We start from the raw sequence: 17,407 nt of genomic DNA on the forward strand, positions 1-17,407 counted from the left end.
GACAGAAAGAGAAGGATCAAGAGTTCAAGGCCAGCCTGGGCTACATTCAAACAGTGACCTCATCTCAAAACACCATGGGATGAAGATGAAGCTCTATGGCACCTGCCGAGCATGCACAACGCCCTAGGCTCCAACCCCAGCACTGGAAAAACGGTTCAAAACTTTCAACAACAGCAGCGAAACTAAGAAACAAAATAATTCAGCTTCAATTTCAGAAAATGATAACTAAATGAGACTGGTGTTTAGCATTAGGATACAAAGCTCTGCACTGGGCTGAAATTCAGCACTGCCAGACTGGTACAAAAGTCCAACAGTGTCTTCAGTAAGTGGCACTGGAGAAACGGGGCATCCTCTCATAAAAAGAATAAGCTTAGTGGTAGAGACTTGTCTGGTACTGAAATAATAAATACACAAATAAATGAGCCATATCATCCCACAATCTCCATGCTGGATACACCAGAAATGAAATGAAATCGGCACCCTAGAGATACACCCATTCCCATGTTCACAGCATTCTTCACAATGGCCAAATATGGAATAACATGAGCGCCCATCAGAGAATGAATAGACAAGGAAGACATGGTCAGCTCCAGGCAGGGAAAACATAGAAACTTAGGAGGCATTTCTCATCTTTGAGAAAGAACAAGTTTTTCGATAAATGAGGCCAACAAAACTGGCTATAATAATAATTACGATATACCAGCATTGACAAATTTTTACAAGTTGAATTTCAAGACAATATGCAGGACTGCAAGAACTGGCCCCATTGTTTTAAAAGACGTACTACAGGAGATATCAAAATGTTTAACCTCCAAAAACTCGAGTTAACATAGTCAGTAAAATATGCAAATATGGAACCCACAGACACAGCAGTCTGACTCTAGACACAAAGGCAAAGAAGAAGCTAGGAGAATCTGTATCAGTCACCAGGTGACCTTACAGGGGACAGAATGAGACTGAGGGTCAGGTATGTGAAGCTGCCTCAACACTCTATAACTTGGTTCTTATCAAGCAGGATATTTTCTCATTCTTCTTCTCTTTCCTTCTCCCACCCCATCTACATCTTTCATGCAAACCAGCCATAATATAAATCTGAAAATAAATAATAAATACTGCTTCGTACCTTTTCAAATTGGCATCCCAAGAACAAATATATCATAAAAGTTTAATCTTTTTTTTAAAGTAAATAAAAAGCAAAAAGAAAGAAAGGAGGAAAAGGAGACTGGTTATCTCAACATTTGGGGGCTAGTGACATCACTCTGTGAGCGACAGACTGCCTGGATTCAGTCTCCAACACCACAAAAAGTAAAAATATACATGGGTACATACTAAGAAAGAGGGTAACAGGCCCACTGTGTACAATACATTTTAATAACATTCTACTCACCAAAATTTAGCCTTTCCTAACCTAAATGCACTAGCACTAAAACTTTCTGCCTAGAACTAATCTCATCAGCAGTACCAAAGTAAAACCTAATTAAGACCAGCAGGAATTACTCATGACAATTGTTCAGGGATAGTAAACATAACCCAGGTCTCAGTTCTCTGGTCCACTGTCCTCTGGCTATAATCACTAGTTCCAAGGGAGTCCAACAGCAGCAATACTTGGGATTCCACTTCCACGCTAAGAAGAAGGACAATTTACTTTTGGCTGGATGTGAATGAAGAACTGTATATTCAAGATTGACGCAAGCCAATCTTGCAACCAGAGAGGTGCCCATCATGAAAATGGCTTCATAGCAGGCAATAAAGCATGGTCAGAAAGATAGTCAAAGCCCAAATGTTTGAAGGCCACCCTGCTTCAGGAAGCAGCTTATAAGAGGCCAACAAATAACTGGCTGTGGCTGAAGTCAGTTTGACTCTGGTTTTTCCACTGAAAATATTCTTGTCAGTAAGAATATTTAATAATTAATACCCGGTAGCCATCTTTTTTTATATTGAACTAGTCATCAAAGTTATGGCTTTCTGCACACTAGACACATGCTCTACCACTGAACTGCATGCCCAGCCAAATCACAAGTCTTGATCTAATTTCTTCAAGTCTGTCCAGAGTTCTTTTCTTTAGCTACCATGATAAACTTCAGTGAACTTCCTTGTGCATATGGGTTTCTTTAACAATTACTTCCATAGGATAAATTTCTAGATAGGAAATTACTAGGTCACAGCAGCTTTTCTGACAATATATCTGGGATCCATGGCTATCACCATCATTATCACAGCCATCTTTATCTCCAGTCTACCCTTTCTCCTGGCTCCTCCCTCATCCACAACCTGTGTTGTAAAACATCCAAGGGAGATACTGTCTTCCATTTTTCACTACCTGTCCTCCAATTCTGTCATTAAGAGGAAATGAATTACCCCACAATCTAAGTTCTACATATCCCATTCTGGTTGGTTTGTTGTTTGTTTCTTGGTTTTTCCAGAAAGGGTTTCTTTGTGTAGCCCTGGCTGTCCTAGAACTCACTTTGTAGACCAGGCTGGCCTCGAACTCACAGAGATCGGCCTGCTTCTCCCTCCCGAGTGCTGCGATTAAAGGGGTGCGACACCATTCTGTAACCAACAGTCCTACTCTTCAAGATTATCTCCCCTAAGAAATTCAACGCCAAGAATCTTTCGGCTCCCATTATAATAATCCATCATCTGTAATCCAATGGTTTTCACGGTCCTCAACCCCTGGGTAGTTTTTACTTTGTTTTTAATTTTTTATTGTAATTTTATTTTTGGAGACAGCATCTCACTCTGCAACCCAGGTCAGCCTGGCTCTCACTATGTTGTCCAGGCTGACCTCACACGTGTACCCCGTTTCAACCTTCCTGAGCGTTGAGAGCAGGCAGGAGGCACCACTCTCATGTACACGTCTTGGTGACCAGCTGGAATTCCAAAGCTTTAACTGCTCCCTTGCACACTCCCTTGGCTTCAGCGCCCTTCTCGGTTCTATTCTCTCCTACAAAACTAACCCTAACTAAAAGAAAGGAAGTTTCTCCCATCCCCTTTGCCTACACAGATGCTGCTGAATTAGTGTATCAGGTAGGAAAAAAAAAAAAAAAAAAACCACTCAAATTGACTGGTCTTCCCTTTAAATCTCCGACTCGAAGGGAGTCATTTGTACTTCCTGGCAATCTACAGTTTTCCCTTTACCTATTTACTATCGTCCCTCCCTATGATAACAATTTCATAACATTTCTCTCTCCGTAAACCTCCTTCCCCATCTTCACCCTCAGGGAGATATATCACAAATTTCTGGGGCCGGGGAAGAGGAAGCAATGAAGTTATTGCTCCATGGTTATAGAGTTCCTCCTTAGAATGAAGAGAAAGTTCTGGAAATAGGGCTAGGGTGTGGCTCAGTAAAAAATATTTAGCTTGAGCAACGTCCAGTATCCAAAAACAAGCAAGAACCCAAAGCAACAACAATGAAAAATATCTTTTAGAAGTAGATAGTGATGATATTTGCACATGAAGAAATAGTTAATATCAATGAATGTACTTAAAATTATTAAGTTGGCTAATTATTATACATATGTGTGCATATTACAATTTTTAAAGTTTGTTGTTGTTGTTTGTTTGTTTGTTTGTTTGTTTTTGGTTTCTTGAAACAGGGTTTCTCTGTGTAGCCCTGGCTGTCCTGGAACTCACTCTGTAGACCAGGCTGGCCTTGAACTCACAGAGATCTGCCTGCCTCTCTGCCTTCCTGAGTGGTGGGATAAGGATTATTCTAATAAAGTTGTTTCTCTGACCGGTCTCCAATAGCTTTCCAACTCTTGAGGATGGTGCACCAAATTTCCAAAACAGTCAACAAATCCTGCACAGACTCTCTGGTCTCCACTAGCAGCCTCGTTTTCTCTGCCTTTAATGGCCCTTCCAGGTTGCTCTTAACTACAAGAAGCCTCCTTCAGGCTATCGCACTTTCTTTTTCCCTGGGATGGCCACAGGTAACCTCTCACTTCCACCACAGTGAGGACTTACTGGAAAACTGTAGCTCCCAGCTCCCACTGGCCTTCACTCCTCTTCCTTTCGTTTTTACTTTGACATACTACACGTGACATTTTGCGTGTCTCTTACCACTAAAATATAAGCTCTAAAAGGATAGGTTTTCCTCCCTGTTTGATTATCTTGTTATCTCCAATGCCTTGAGCAGAGCTCAACAATTATATGCTTAATTCACACAGAACTGGGATGTCATTCCGCAGCAGACAGCTGTCACAAGGAGGTGAGTAGTCCAGGATTCCGTCCTCAGGGCAAGAGGAGAAAGGAGAGAAAGACTAGTATTCTATGACATCAAGTACTCAACTGCCCTGTCCACCCCAGGCTTTGCATACAGTCTCTAACACAAGGTCAGGATGTCATCGCAGAGTAGGCAAGACTATCTTGAGTTCGAGGACAGCCTGGGCTAAAAGTATGAGGGGCTACAAAAAAGAGAAATCATGTCTCAACAAAACGAAAGAAAAATAAAGCCTAACTTATTATAATTTGGGGACTCTGAATTAGCATCCTAAAGATTTTATTGCTCTCCAGGTATTTTACACATCACGTCTATCGAACAAGACAAAAAGCCCATTAAGAACAATGACTTGAACTTTAGAGACCCAATACAATTTGCCCAAGCGTGGAAAGCCAGTTGCTCCCGCTGACTTAGTTAATGTCAGCATCAGCCCTCCTCTGAAAGTCGGACTCTCAGGGCTTAAGAAACCGCAGCTGCAGGCGGAAGGGGCGGGAAAGTCCATTAACTGGCTGGATCAGAGGAGGCCTGTGGCTCCGAGGCCCCTTTCCCGGGGAATCAGAAGGAGAAAGGAGGCAGGTTCGGTTTCTAGGAATCTCCCCCAACACAACCCCAAGGGTCTGCCCAGAGGGCCAGAGGGACACCAAGGGTGCAAGGTGCAAAGCATAGCCCAGGGTTCGCAGAGAGGAGAAGCGAAAGCGTGGAAGACACGTTACCCTGTGAACAGCCAGCTAGATCAACGGGTCTCCTCCTTCAGCAGGATGACTTACGGAGGGCTGAGGACCAAAGCCCACAACCCGGGCACCGGGCGAGGCCCCACATACGCTAACTTTATGCCAGCAGGCGCCCAGGCGCACTCCTGCTCTGGAGACTGCCCTCCCCTGCACTCTGCCCGCGGCCCCGCCCAACTTCCCCCAGCCCCGCCGCCCTCCCACCGCAGCCATCCCGGTAGGGCCGGCGCAGCGCGCCTGCTCAAAGCCGACGGCCGCTGGGCACGCCGGGAAATGTAGTCTCGAAACAGGTGCGGGCGAGCCGCGGGAAGTCAGAGGCTCCCGCCACCTCTCCAGCCGGCTCTCACGCACGCCGGGTCCCCGCGCGTTGGCTGCCGTCAGGGCGCGCCCAGAGGCTGAGCCCGAGCCCCCCCTCTTTCCGCGAGCGCGGCTGGGGAGGCGGGGTCCGCAGCCCGGCCCCGCCGCCGGCAGCTCCCCGCCTCCCTCCCGCCCTCCCCGCGGCGTCGGGCCGGTGCCCGAATCCAGGCAGCGGCCGCAGGAGGCGCGGCGGCGGCGGCGGCGGCGGTGGGCGCCGCAGGCGATGCCCCTGCCCCGCTGCTCCGGCGGGGGGCAGAGCGCGCGGCGGCGGCGGCGCCGGGGAAGGAGGCGGGGGGGCGGCGGCTGCGGCGGAGGGGCCGAGAGCTGGCGGCGGCGGCGGTGGTGGTCGTGAAGGGCATCGGTGGCGGTGACGGAGATGATGTGAGTGTCGGCTGGCTGGGGGACCCCCCCCTGGGGGCTGCCGGGTCGGAGCTGGGCGGCCGGCGGCATGCGGGGAATCGGAACGGGAGGCCCCGGGGCGGCCGAGGGATGCTTGCGTGCGCGCGGTGCGGAGCCGGCCGAGGCCGGAGCGCGAGAGCCGGGCTAGAGTAGGGGGTTCCGGGCGGCGGCGGCGGCGGCGGCGGCGGCGGGGGCAGTGCGGACCCAGGGGCGTCTGCGATTGTTCTCAACACCCCTCCCCCATCCCACCCCGTGTGTCTGTTTGTCACTTGCAGCTGAAGATGGAAAGAGCCAGGCGAAGGGGAGGAGGAGGCGGCGGCGGCGGCGGCGGCGGTGGTGGCGGCGGCCGTGGCCGCGGAGGCAAGAATGTAGGGGGCTCTGGCCTAAGCAAGAGTAGACTCTATCCCCAGGCCCAGCACTCGCACTACCCCCACTACTCCGCGTCAGCCACCCCTAATCAGGCTGGGGGCGCATCCGAAATCCAGGAGCTGGCCTCCAAGCGAGTGGACATCCAGAAAAAGAGGTTTTACCTAGACGTGAAGCAAAGCTCCCGGGGCCGCTTCCTAAAGATAGCTGAAGTCTGGATAGGGAGAGGCCGGCAGGACAATATCAGAAAGAGTAAACTGACCCTCTCCCTGTCAGTGGCCGCAGAGCTGAAGGACTGTCTGGGCGATTTCATCGAACACTATGCCCACCTGGGCCTGAAAGGCCACAGGCAAGAGCATGGCCAGAGCAAAGAGCAAGTCTCCAGGAGGCGGCAGAAGCACTCTGCACCCTCCCCGCCAGTGTCGGTGGGGTCAGAAGAGCATCCTCACAGTGTCCTCAAGACAGACTATATAGAGAGGGACAATAGAAAATACTACCTAGACCTGAAGGAGAATCAGCGAGGTCGCTTCCTAAGGATTAGACAGACCATGATGCGGGGCACTGGCATGATAGGTTATTTTGGCCACAGTTTGGGCCAGGAACAGACTATCGTCCTCCCAGCACAAGGAATGATTGAATTTCGTGATGCCTTGGTTCAGCTGATTGAAGACTATGGCGAAGGAGATATAGAAGAGCGAAGATGTGGAGACAACGACGAGCCACTTGAACTCCCAGAGGGGACCTCTTTCAGAGTGGACAATAAAAGGTTCTACTTTGATGTGGGCTCTAATAAATATGGAATTTTCCTGAAGGTAAGTGAGGTGAGGCCACCTTACCGTAATACTATTACTGTTCCATTCAAAGCTTGGACAAGGTTTGGGGAGAATTTTATCAAGTATGAAGAAGAGATGAGGAAAATTTGCAACAGCCATAAGGAAAAGAGAATGGATGGCAGAAGGGCCAGTGGTGAAGAACAAGAATGCCTCGACTAGCAGGAAATTGAACTCCATCAGGCAAAATTTAAAAATCATTAATTGGCTAAAAGTACTGATCCATAATCATTTGAAGAAGTTTTTCCTCTTTTGGGCCCTTTGTTATTAGTAATACCTCTAATAGTTTATACTTCAAGAAGTCTGATTCTCACGTTATGTTATGCATAGATCACTAGAATTCTCATGGGAATTCTAACCTCCCCAGAGCTAAATAGTTTAGCTGCTTCAGCTGCTCCAGACGATTGAAGTATGCAGATCAGCACAAAGTGTGACATTCTGACCTTTTAAACACCCTAAGATTTACATTGCACTATGACATAATCCTGAAAACGATGCATCTACTTAATATGAAAAGTATGAATTTCTGTTTTAACAAATCCTCCCCCCAAAGAAAGTCCCATTCATACTCCATCAAAAGTTGCCAAGTTGACCTGTAGGACAGTTACCACAGAAATAGAAATTGACCTCAAATATAGTATATTTCTTTATGAAAGTACAAGTAGGAATATATTGTTCATTGGATAACCAAATATTAACTAGTACCACTCTAAAAGAGCAAATATCGTTAGATAATTAAACCTTTAAAAATACAGTATCGTATTCCTAACAGTTACTATATATAGTGTTCTATAATTTCAAATTTTGTGGTAACCCTACAGTTTTCGATGCCGTATCAAAGCCATGGAAGAGTTTTAATTGATTATTCTCTGTTTCCTATAGTACATATTTTATTGACTTTCCAAAGTTTGGGGGATTACGTTTCTGTCACTGTTGAGAGGGAGGCTTCACCCAGTGGCTTTGCTATGGAGATTTTGATGTTTTAGCCTTTTGTGGTAATTTGCAATCGTTTTTTCCTCGAAATCTGTCATGGACTTTCAAAGTGTTGTATTTTACGCCTCCCCTTTCATGTGTTTCATAGGGCTGGCGCACCAGTTGACTGATGTAAAAATACATCTACTAATACATTTTAGTAGCACTTTAGCATTTGCGGCCCTTAAAACCATGTCAAACTTCCAATATAAACCTGATATTGATACAGATACTTTAATTCCAGAAGAAAAAACCTTTTTTTTTTTTCTGAGAAGAAAAAAACAAAACATTTAGAATACAAAATTGCAGTCTGGGAAATAACAATATTTAGAAACAAGATTGATTATAAACATTTAAAAGGAATATTCAGGCAATTTCCAAGGTGCTCCTTAACAATTCTTAAAGAGGTTTACTCTATCCAAGACATACCCATTTGCCTGTATTAAAAATCACTTTTCCAGAAAGTGCCACCTGAACTTTTAAACACTCAAGCAATTTTTTAAAAAGTGGGTATAGAATACACATATACCAACACCCCTTATTAGCTGACTGAAATTTCATCTGTTGGGATACATTGTCTTCTAAATGAAATTGTGTTTTGTCCTGGGATCAGTTACTGCCTCACAGTCAGTCCATATAGTCATGTTTAAGAGGCAGACACTGATCTCAACTCCCCAAATACAGTTCTCATGGGTGAGAGCTGGCTGCGAGGATTGAGGTCAGAATGTGGCTCTTCTCTGACATGCTGTAAGCAATTCAGAATTCATCTGTAACAGTTTTCCCTCCAGAACTTTTCCCCAAACACATTACACTTAGGTCACTTAAAGAAACTATGGAATGAATTAAGAAAATGGATTTCATTGGTTTATGTTACTTAAGAACAAGCAGCTAGTAACCCAGACATACAGGCTGGTGTTGGTTGCAGATTTTATTACACGTTTCTCGAAGTACTATGATGGAATCTCACTCAGTTCATTATCATTGGGAACCTTCTGGATCACTATGGAACAACTGAAGGTTAGAAGATCATGTTAGTACTAAAGTTCATAGCACATGGTGGGTGTCGAGACCATAAAAGTAGCAAGGATTCTTCCGCAGTCCTAACTGTAAAATAACGTAACTATGTAGGCTTGCTAAAAAGTAGTTTTGGGTATATGAAGGAGTGGTGTGCACTTGAATTACTGTACTACTGATTGTTATTGCTGCCCATCATAGTGCCTATTAATAATAATCAACCTGTCAGATTTCGGCGAACTGGAGCTGTGAATATTCCATTATTCAATTGTTCCTATCACTATTGCTGTGAGTGTATGCTCTTTCTGAAAATCTTATCTTCCTTTTTAAAATATTTATATCCATTAGGACTGACTGATTTCTTTTTGGTTTTTAGTCCGATGAGGTTTGAGTGTGTATATACATACGTGCATATATACACATGGTACTGTGTCAGACATGAAGATAAATATATTTAATTCACTGTATATACATATTATTAGCTTCATTTCACATTAATTATTTAAGTAAAGAACTAGTTAAATAGCCAGATTTTCTACCTTGTATGTATACTTCAAAGTTCTTGCCACCTCAAAACTACAGATTGGGTAGATACATATATACTGGCAATTGAACACACTCTAGAATCACTAAGACTCTACCAATCCTTTGTTTGCCTTTACATAGTTAATATATTCATTGAAAAATGGTATGATGATATGATTTTTTTGATACTTAAAAAATTCCCAAGAGTTCATTAGCCATAATTAAGTGTGATCCAGTTCAAACATCTGGATTTAGGATGTGTATTGCCATGTATCTTATAAAATAAGCTATTTTTATCTGTGCAATATAAATTTTATTTATTGTCATTTGTAACATAAATGGAGCTGCAAGTGTACATGGTATTCTTCAAAATAACAGGATCCTTGCCTTGAAGGCATTAAACTCTTAAGGAAACTGGATGTTAGAAGTAAAAAATGAGCATTGAAGTTAGTAACCAAAATTACTAGTTTACTGTATAATGCTAAAACACTGATGATGTTTGCACATAGTAATTGAGCATAATGTGGATGGACTCAAACTGTAATAATATAAGCTAATAGTATAAAATCTGGAAACGGGTTCCTCAGTAGTTGGCAGTGTGCTCCTAGCAGTTGAAAGCAGCACTAATGTGCCACTTATATGCAAAAGATGCAATGTATTATAAAGATATTCAAGTTCTGCCACATTTTATTATTTTCCTTCTTAAAGCCCCAAACTGCCATGTCCCTTAAACTTGAGTCAAACACAAGCTTATTTGCACTAAAGAGCATGGCCAAAAAATTAAATGACAGGGTGGAAGAGCTACTTAGAGCCTATTGAAATAATTGGTTCTAATGGGAGAATTTCACATTTGTCTATTTGAAAGCTATATGGTCCAGGCAGACAATCTGTCAGTTCACTAATTTAATAATGCACTTTACCTTTTGTATATAGAAGATGTACATTGATGCCCCTTGACAGGCAGGATGTGTTTCAGTAACTATGTAGTTAGAATCTGTAGGGTGATCCTTGCATGCACACGTTTGTATTAGAACTCTTGTAACAGGTTTCCATTAAGTCGATGTAATGGAGAAGGACAGAAGATGGGTTTAAAACAATTCTCGGTTCATTTAACGAGGCATTTTAAGGTAGATTTCATATTTGTATTAAGGACTAGAATAATATAAAACTATTCCTAATCCAGATTAGCTTTGTAGTTCAGACTATATCTACTTGAGACTTCCCATAATACTCTAAAAATTCAATTGGGGAATCTGGCCACATAACTTTTTTAATAATTCTGTTTCATTGTTAAAATGTGTTTAAGTTACTAATAAAAAGGCAGTACATGCTACAGCAGTAGAATTAAAAGTATGGTTAGCTTATGTTTTAAAAAAATCACCAGACTAAAGAAATAAAGTTTCAAGTAAGGAATATAAAGAGCTTTATAAGTTGCTAAAGTAAATAGGATATTTCAAAATCTGCAAAAGTATTAACCTTCACCAACTCACAAGGGGACTGGGGGATTTGGTGTATCCTTCTACCCTGAACACATTTGAAGATGTATATTTGAAAACTAGATAACTGTTGCTTAATAATAGGTTGTATGTACTTTACTGAGAAACACTGTGTACTAACAATTCATCAAGAGTGTGCTATATTTATTGCATTCATTTTATATCTATAGATAAGAAGCATTATATATAGTCATCCTATCTTAATATAATCATGTATTTATATTGTAATTTTGCAAATATTTTCAGTAAAATAAACATTTATCTGAGCTGCACAATTTGAAGAGGATGAAATTGGAATATACTCTCAGATAGTCATTTTTAATCAGCAGCTACCATTGAAAACTGATGTATTTATTGTCATTCCTTTACATTTGTTTTATAGTTTATTTAATATTTAAATGAATGAGGCTTAATTTGAATTTTAATTGGTTGTCTGAAAAAATGAGATTTTTATGTACATTTTTTTTCTTGCTTCCTTCCAAGTGTCTTTCACTGAAACCATGAAATCCTCTTCCAAACATTAGGTAAGGGCTTTGGTGAGTCGCCACCTAGTCTGAAATCTGTCTTTACCCAAACATTAAACATCTTCACCAAGATGTTTTGTCAAAAGAAGTTAACATTGGTTCTGTGCCTCCAGAATGGTACAGATTAAAGATCTGTCAGTGCCAGATAAGATTCATTACAATCTTTCTGAAGTTTCCTTAAGGATTTCTTGACTTCCATAGAGAAATTGTGGCTAATGGCTAGCTCATCGAAGGAAATGAATACAGACTTAGCATACCTTGAGACAGTCTGTAGTCTACAGTACTGTAGCACTGGAGTACAGGAAAGATGTCTTTCCCAACTCAATACTGTGTGAAAATTGGGTTTTTTAGATCACAGTAAGCCTAGCATAAAGGAAGTATGGTCAAATATGCATAGGTAGATTTTATGGGAAATTTTACTATTTTCTTGACTAATGAAAAAATCATTCTTTGTTCTTAATATGATGTGACATTTTTTCAATCATTTAAATTTAATAGACAGTTTCAACATTTTTAATAGGGAAAAAATATTCATATAATACCAGGTTTATGGGACTAAGGTTGTAATTCAGTTGATGGAATGTTTGCAGAAAGCCCTGGGTTTGCTTGCCACACCACATGTAACACCAACACTGGTGAGATGAAGGCGGGAGAAACAGAGTTCAAGGTCATCCTCGACTCCATAGCAAGTTTAGAGGACAGCCTGAGCTCCATGAAACCCTGTCTTCTCCAAAATCATAATAATCAGATGCTACAGTAAACTGTGAAAAGTAGCAACTAGCGTTAGCAGTTTCTTGTGTTCCCTCTGGGAGTCACTCATGTGCAAACATGTATATACAGATACTCTTTTTAAATGCGTAAGCATATGCACCTTCCTGTCAGTATCAACTTTAGGGCTGGCATTTAAGGAATTTTTTCCTTTTTACGAAATGTCATGTTTTATTTGGTTAGTATATCATTTAGGTTTTATATTATACAGAAAAGACATCAAGAAAATAGTGTGTAAGTCCATTGGTATCGACTTAGATTACAAATGTCTGTGTTCATTTTTAGGTGTACAGATAAGCAGTTTCACCTTCTAGTCCCCTTCCTTCCTCATACCTAACCAGCTCACCTTCCATATCACCCTATTTTTTTTTTTTTTTTGGTTTTTTCGAGACAGGGTTTCTCTGTGTAGCTTTGCGCCTTTCCTGGAACTCACTTGGTAGTCCAGGCTGGCCTCGAACTCACAGAGATCCGCCTGGCTCTGCCTCCCGAGTGCTGGGATTAAAGGCGTGCGCCACCACCGCCCGGCCCATATCACCCTATTTTTGCCTCTCTCAAAACATATTGCTATTTTCTCCTGAAGTAACACATTAGTTCAGGAGGATCTGGATATTAAATAATATAGCCAAGTGGTGGATGAAGTTAACTATGTTCTCTAGTGGAAAGCACTGATATTTAAAAGCTTTAACAAATTATAGCTTTCGATTTTGACGAACCGCGCCACTGTTTATTCATCCAAAGACCTTGCCATTAAGAGTAAAGAGCATTAGAACTGCAGTGAGTTTATGTTATGACTTTGTTGAAATTGCTTGATTTATTAACATGAAATATTTATCTGTATAATAAGAAAGGTATAAAGTTTATTTAACTGCTCCTCAAATCCAAGTCTACACAAAGAAACAGCACTGTTCCTAATCATTTAAAGCACTAGTTGTTTGTTTCTTGAATTTGTTTTAGGGTGTGTGTGTGTGTGTGTGTGTGTGTGTGTGTGTGTATGTGTGTAATGGGACTGGGGAACTGAGGGCCATGCCAGTGCTGAGCAAGCATTCTGCCACTGATCCACCTTCCCAACTCTGAAAGAGTTGGGCTTTTTTCCCTCCTTGTGTTTTAATAGACCAGAGTCTGTCAGAAATCCTGGGGCTCTGATGATTTGGGAAAAGAGTGTAACTTAGGAAGAGGCTACGAGTGCAGCTATGTCCTGTGCTGGAAGAATATGAAATAGCAAATGTAACTGTTAAAAAGTAAGGTTAGACAAACAAGAAAGTGGCAAGTATTACTATTCCTGAAAATGTAAGCAAAACTACTTTAATAGTTCTCCCACATTCCCTGGTGGGCAGGGGGGGACATAACTCATGTTCGCCAGGTATGCATTGTTGACTACCAAGAAAAGAAAAAGAAAACAAACCCTGAAACATTGGATATTCTGCCCTTGAACCCTTCAGTTTTATAAATGAAAGCAACCAGGGTAAAAGATCTAACATAATTCAAAGTATATCTTAAACATGGATTGAGGGATTCTTTTTTTTTTTAATACCTTACCTATTTTTATTTTATGTGCATTGGTGTTTTGCCTGCATGTATGTCTGTGTGAGGGTGCCAGATTCCCTAGAACTGGAGTTAAAGACAGTTGTGAGCTGCCATGTGTGTGCTGGGAATTGAACCCAGGTCCTCTGGAAGAGCAGTCAGTGCTCTTAACCACGGAGCCATCTCTCCAGCCCCCGAGGGATTCTTTAGATTGGGATCTGTAAACTTTCTGAGAACAAAATTTGAAAATGAAAAGACATGGTTTAAACTTTATAGTAGTATCTGTGTGGTTGGTGGCATGATTTGCTGTTCAAAATGAGAGAGGTGTTCTCAGTAGATACCCTTTTAAACATTTTAAAATCATGAGAGAATTGCACCCTATTTAATGAATAACTCACTATCCTTTTTTGGATCTGTAAAACTGGCCAAGATTTGCATATTGTTTAAACTTTAATGGTGTGTACATATTTCTCTGTATTCATAGAGAATAGACCCCCCCAAAAAGGCAAAAATTCACCTTCAAAACTGAATTGTGTTTAAATTGAGGGCAAATTTTTAATGATTTCCAATTCCTAGTCAAAGTTCTCATGATGGTTTTGGTAAACTGTCCTTCCTAAATTTTACCTTCTTTGTGTCTTCTTTGTGACAATTGTCTGTTTTTATCAAATACTGTGACCCCCGCTGAAGCGCGGTCATCCGTGTGTGGCTGGGAAGGCACTTCCTTACACAAGCATGAGGAAAACGGCTTGTTCAAATAAAAGAGTGTCTCCACTAAGATTGATTCTGACACTCAGTAGCAATGGTGTGTCTTCTTACTTCACCCTCTTATACTTCGTTTTTATAAAGTTTCTGGTTTGGTTTGGTTTTAGTTTTGTTTTGTTTTGTTTTTTAGGAAATAAGATCTTTAAAAAAAAAAGGAACTGACCCTTAAAATTTCTTATAGTATTTAAGTTATTTGAGCTGTTCAAAGGGTAAGTTTGAAGGGTTTGAGAAAGTTTCTCTTCTTAATCTTTATTAAACTAATGGTATAAATCTGACTAATGTAGCTGACTAAAGCCAGAGTTTCTCACATCAGAAAGTACTATAGAGAAAGTGGTTCTGTGGGATAATACCCTTTGGGATTTTATTTATTGTAGATTCTATGAGGTTGCATAAAAGTAGCAAAAAGAAAAGAAATAGGAGGGCAGTAGCTGATGAGTTTTTTTTCTATGACAATAAATCAGTCTGACGTGAATAAGAGAAATAACTTATTCCCAGTCCCTACTTAACCATGAACAGAGGGAGGAACTGAGAAAGTACTAAGACCTGACTCTATAATACATGAAGTGGCCCTGAAGAAATAACGTGACTTCTGTAGGTACATTCTTCATGTGAAAAAGAGACTGTGCTGGGTTCACTCCTAAACTTAAAATCTGCATCTTCGGAGTGTGAAAGAGTCAGTAGGTGAAGGATACCAGCCCTGGAAATTAGACAGAAACCACAGAAGTGTCAGCTCCGTGGCATCTGTGGATCCCCTTAGCCACATAGAGAAAGTCTTGGACCCTTAAGACCACTTGCTGCATTGTCTTCCTCTTTATACTACCCTACTAACTACCTTGTGTTACCCTTTATACTACCCTACTAACTACATTGTCTTCCACTTTATACTACCCTACTAACTACCTTGTCTTACACTTTATACTACCCTACTAACTACATTGTCTTACACTTTATTCTACCCCTACTAACTACATTGTCTTCCACTTTATACTACCCTACTAACTACATTGTCTTACCCTTTATACTACCCTACTAACTACATTGTCTTCCACTTTATACTATCCTACTAACTACATTGTCTTCCACTTTATACTACCCCTACTAACTACATTGTCTTAGCCTTTATACTACCCTACTAACTACATTGTCTTCCTCTTTATACTACCCTACTAACTACATTGTCTTACCCTTTATACTACCCTACTAACTACATTGTCTTCCTTTTTATACTACCCTACTAACTACATTGTCTTACACTTTATTCTACCCCTACTAACTACATTGTCTTCCACTTACTACTGTTGTCTTCTACTTTATCTTTTGAGGGGAACAGTTTTAAATGTGAAGTCTCATTTCTGAAGGAGTGTGGCTTGTTTCTTCTATATATTCTATAATCATCTCTTACATTGGGCATGACAAAGTGATTCTGAAAACCTAGTGTCATCCCAATGCTATTCCTTAAATAATCATAAAATACAATGCTAAGTGGTATGTGGCTAGTGTCGTCATAGTGTCCCAGACAATGAAGTACTGACTTTGAGCCTCTATTCCTTGGCCATATTGAACACTATCCTACAAATATTGATGTTGAACACAAGGAAGAACACTTACCTGGAACAGTATGGATCTGTTACATAGGTTTGTACTTACTAGGGTGTGCTAAGATTAAACATCCTAATGGTTTATTTATTATTTAAGCCTTGACAAAATACGAGGATTGATAAGTGGAGAAGTAGATAGGCTGTGGTCATAGGGGTATTCCTGTAGGCACTCTAGTCCTCCATTGTACAGTGCCACCACCTGCCAAAAAACAACAGCCTATCAAAGACATCATTCATGAGTAACCTACTTGGGTTTTAAAGAGCATAAGCACATAAGTATTTTGATTGTCTTAAAAACACTGATGCGCATACAATTCTGTTTTCCCAAAACATTCCATGTCTTTTGCCTGGTGGTGGTTCACAGTAGCAGTTTAGCTGGTCTTTTCTGAACAAATTCCATAGAATGAATTGACTATTGTAGACAGAATTCCTTCTCTGTTTTCTCCTCCCTCTCCTCAAAATAGCAATATATTTTTGGTTCAATGGCTCCTCTTGGTGGTGTTTGGAATCTCAGTGTTAGTTCATTTGTCATTTGGTAGAGATTTTCTTCAGCCTACCATGAAACACTGCACACAGCTTTACCTAAAAGGACACACTTGAAGTGCAAAAACTTCACAGTCGGTCCAAACACTGGAACCATAAAATAATTAGCTAAGAATAAAGAAAGCAATGTGTGCTAAATCCAGAACATTCTGGCAACTTGCTGCTTGCTTCAGAAACTGCCATATTGGCCTCCACGGTCTTCAGACTGGCAGCAAGATTTGTACCAATGATTTCACAACTAGCACTCTTAACAGGATGAAATCTATTGCTGTTTAGTAAGTACTCTAAAAAGTTTACCATGTTATAACCAAATATAAAAGGAGAATTTTAGAATTCAGTTCACTAATAATCTTTTTTCCCTCCCACCTACTGTACCCAACTGGAATTCAGTAAGAGCATGACTTTCTACCACCATGGCCCTACTTGCACCCTAGTTATTTTGTCAATTAAAATCTAATAAAGGCCAGAGCTGCTCTTTGAATAAGCTAGATGTGTATGGACAAAGGAGGACTAGTCCTTCACTCAGCCACTCTTGGCATCTTTACCATAGTTAGCTAAGAGTTTCGGGTGAGTAGAAAGTTCAGGATCGTTCTTGGCTATATAGCAAATTAGGCCAATCTGGACTACATAAGACCTTGTCTTAAAAAAAGAGAGAAGTGGAGGTAAAGGGGTGTCAATAAAGGTTTTATTAGTACTAATGACCAATAATGAATACCTACTTTAAACTACAACATTGCTGGACCCTTCATATAGACTGTTTCTAACCTGTATAACATTATTGTCTA

The 17,407-nt window shown here is 41.2% G+C and overlaps 2 protein-coding genes across 7 annotated transcripts in view; one reads left to right on the forward strand and one right to left on the reverse strand.

Moving 5' to 3' along the window:
- Positions 1 to 5,108, reverse strand: part of Wrn (WRN RecQ like helicase) — a 111,470-nt gene extending 106,362 nt beyond the window's left edge. For both annotated transcript variants that reach the window (XM_052751977.1, XM_052751976.1), the window contains exon 1: positions 4,933 to 5,108. The gene's annotated coding sequence lies outside the window, so the exon portion shown is untranslated. The remainder of the gene's footprint in view (positions 1 to 4,932) is intronic.
- Positions 5,109 to 5,577: 469 nt separating this feature from the next.
- Positions 5,578 to 17,407, forward strand: part of Purg (purine rich element binding protein G) — a 32,731-nt gene continuing 20,901 nt past the window's right edge. For 2 of the 5 annotated variants that reach the window (XM_052751983.1, XM_052751982.1), the window contains exons 1-3: positions 5,578 to 5,685; positions 5,979 to 6,881; positions 11,390 to 11,430. In XM_052751983.1, the coding sequence (XP_052607943.1) occupies positions 5,985 to 6,881; positions 11,390 to 11,410 (918 nt within the window). In that variant the 5' untranslated portion in view covers positions 5,578 to 5,685; positions 5,979 to 5,984 and the 3' untranslated portion in view covers positions 11,411 to 11,430. Of the gene's footprint in view, positions 5,686 to 5,978; positions 11,332 to 11,389; positions 11,431 to 17,407 lie in introns of those variants that run through there. The other 3 variants (XM_052751981.1, XM_052751984.1, XM_052751980.1) reach the window with 2 other exon arrangements.

The sequence above is a fragment of the Peromyscus californicus genome, unplaced genomic scaffold, assembly GCF_007827085.1.
Source record: "Peromyscus californicus insignis strain IS unplaced genomic scaffold, ASM782708v3 Scaffold_23__1_contigs__length_62951481, whole genome shotgun sequence".
Taxonomy (NCBI): Eukaryota; Metazoa; Chordata; class Mammalia; order Rodentia; family Cricetidae; genus Peromyscus; species Peromyscus californicus.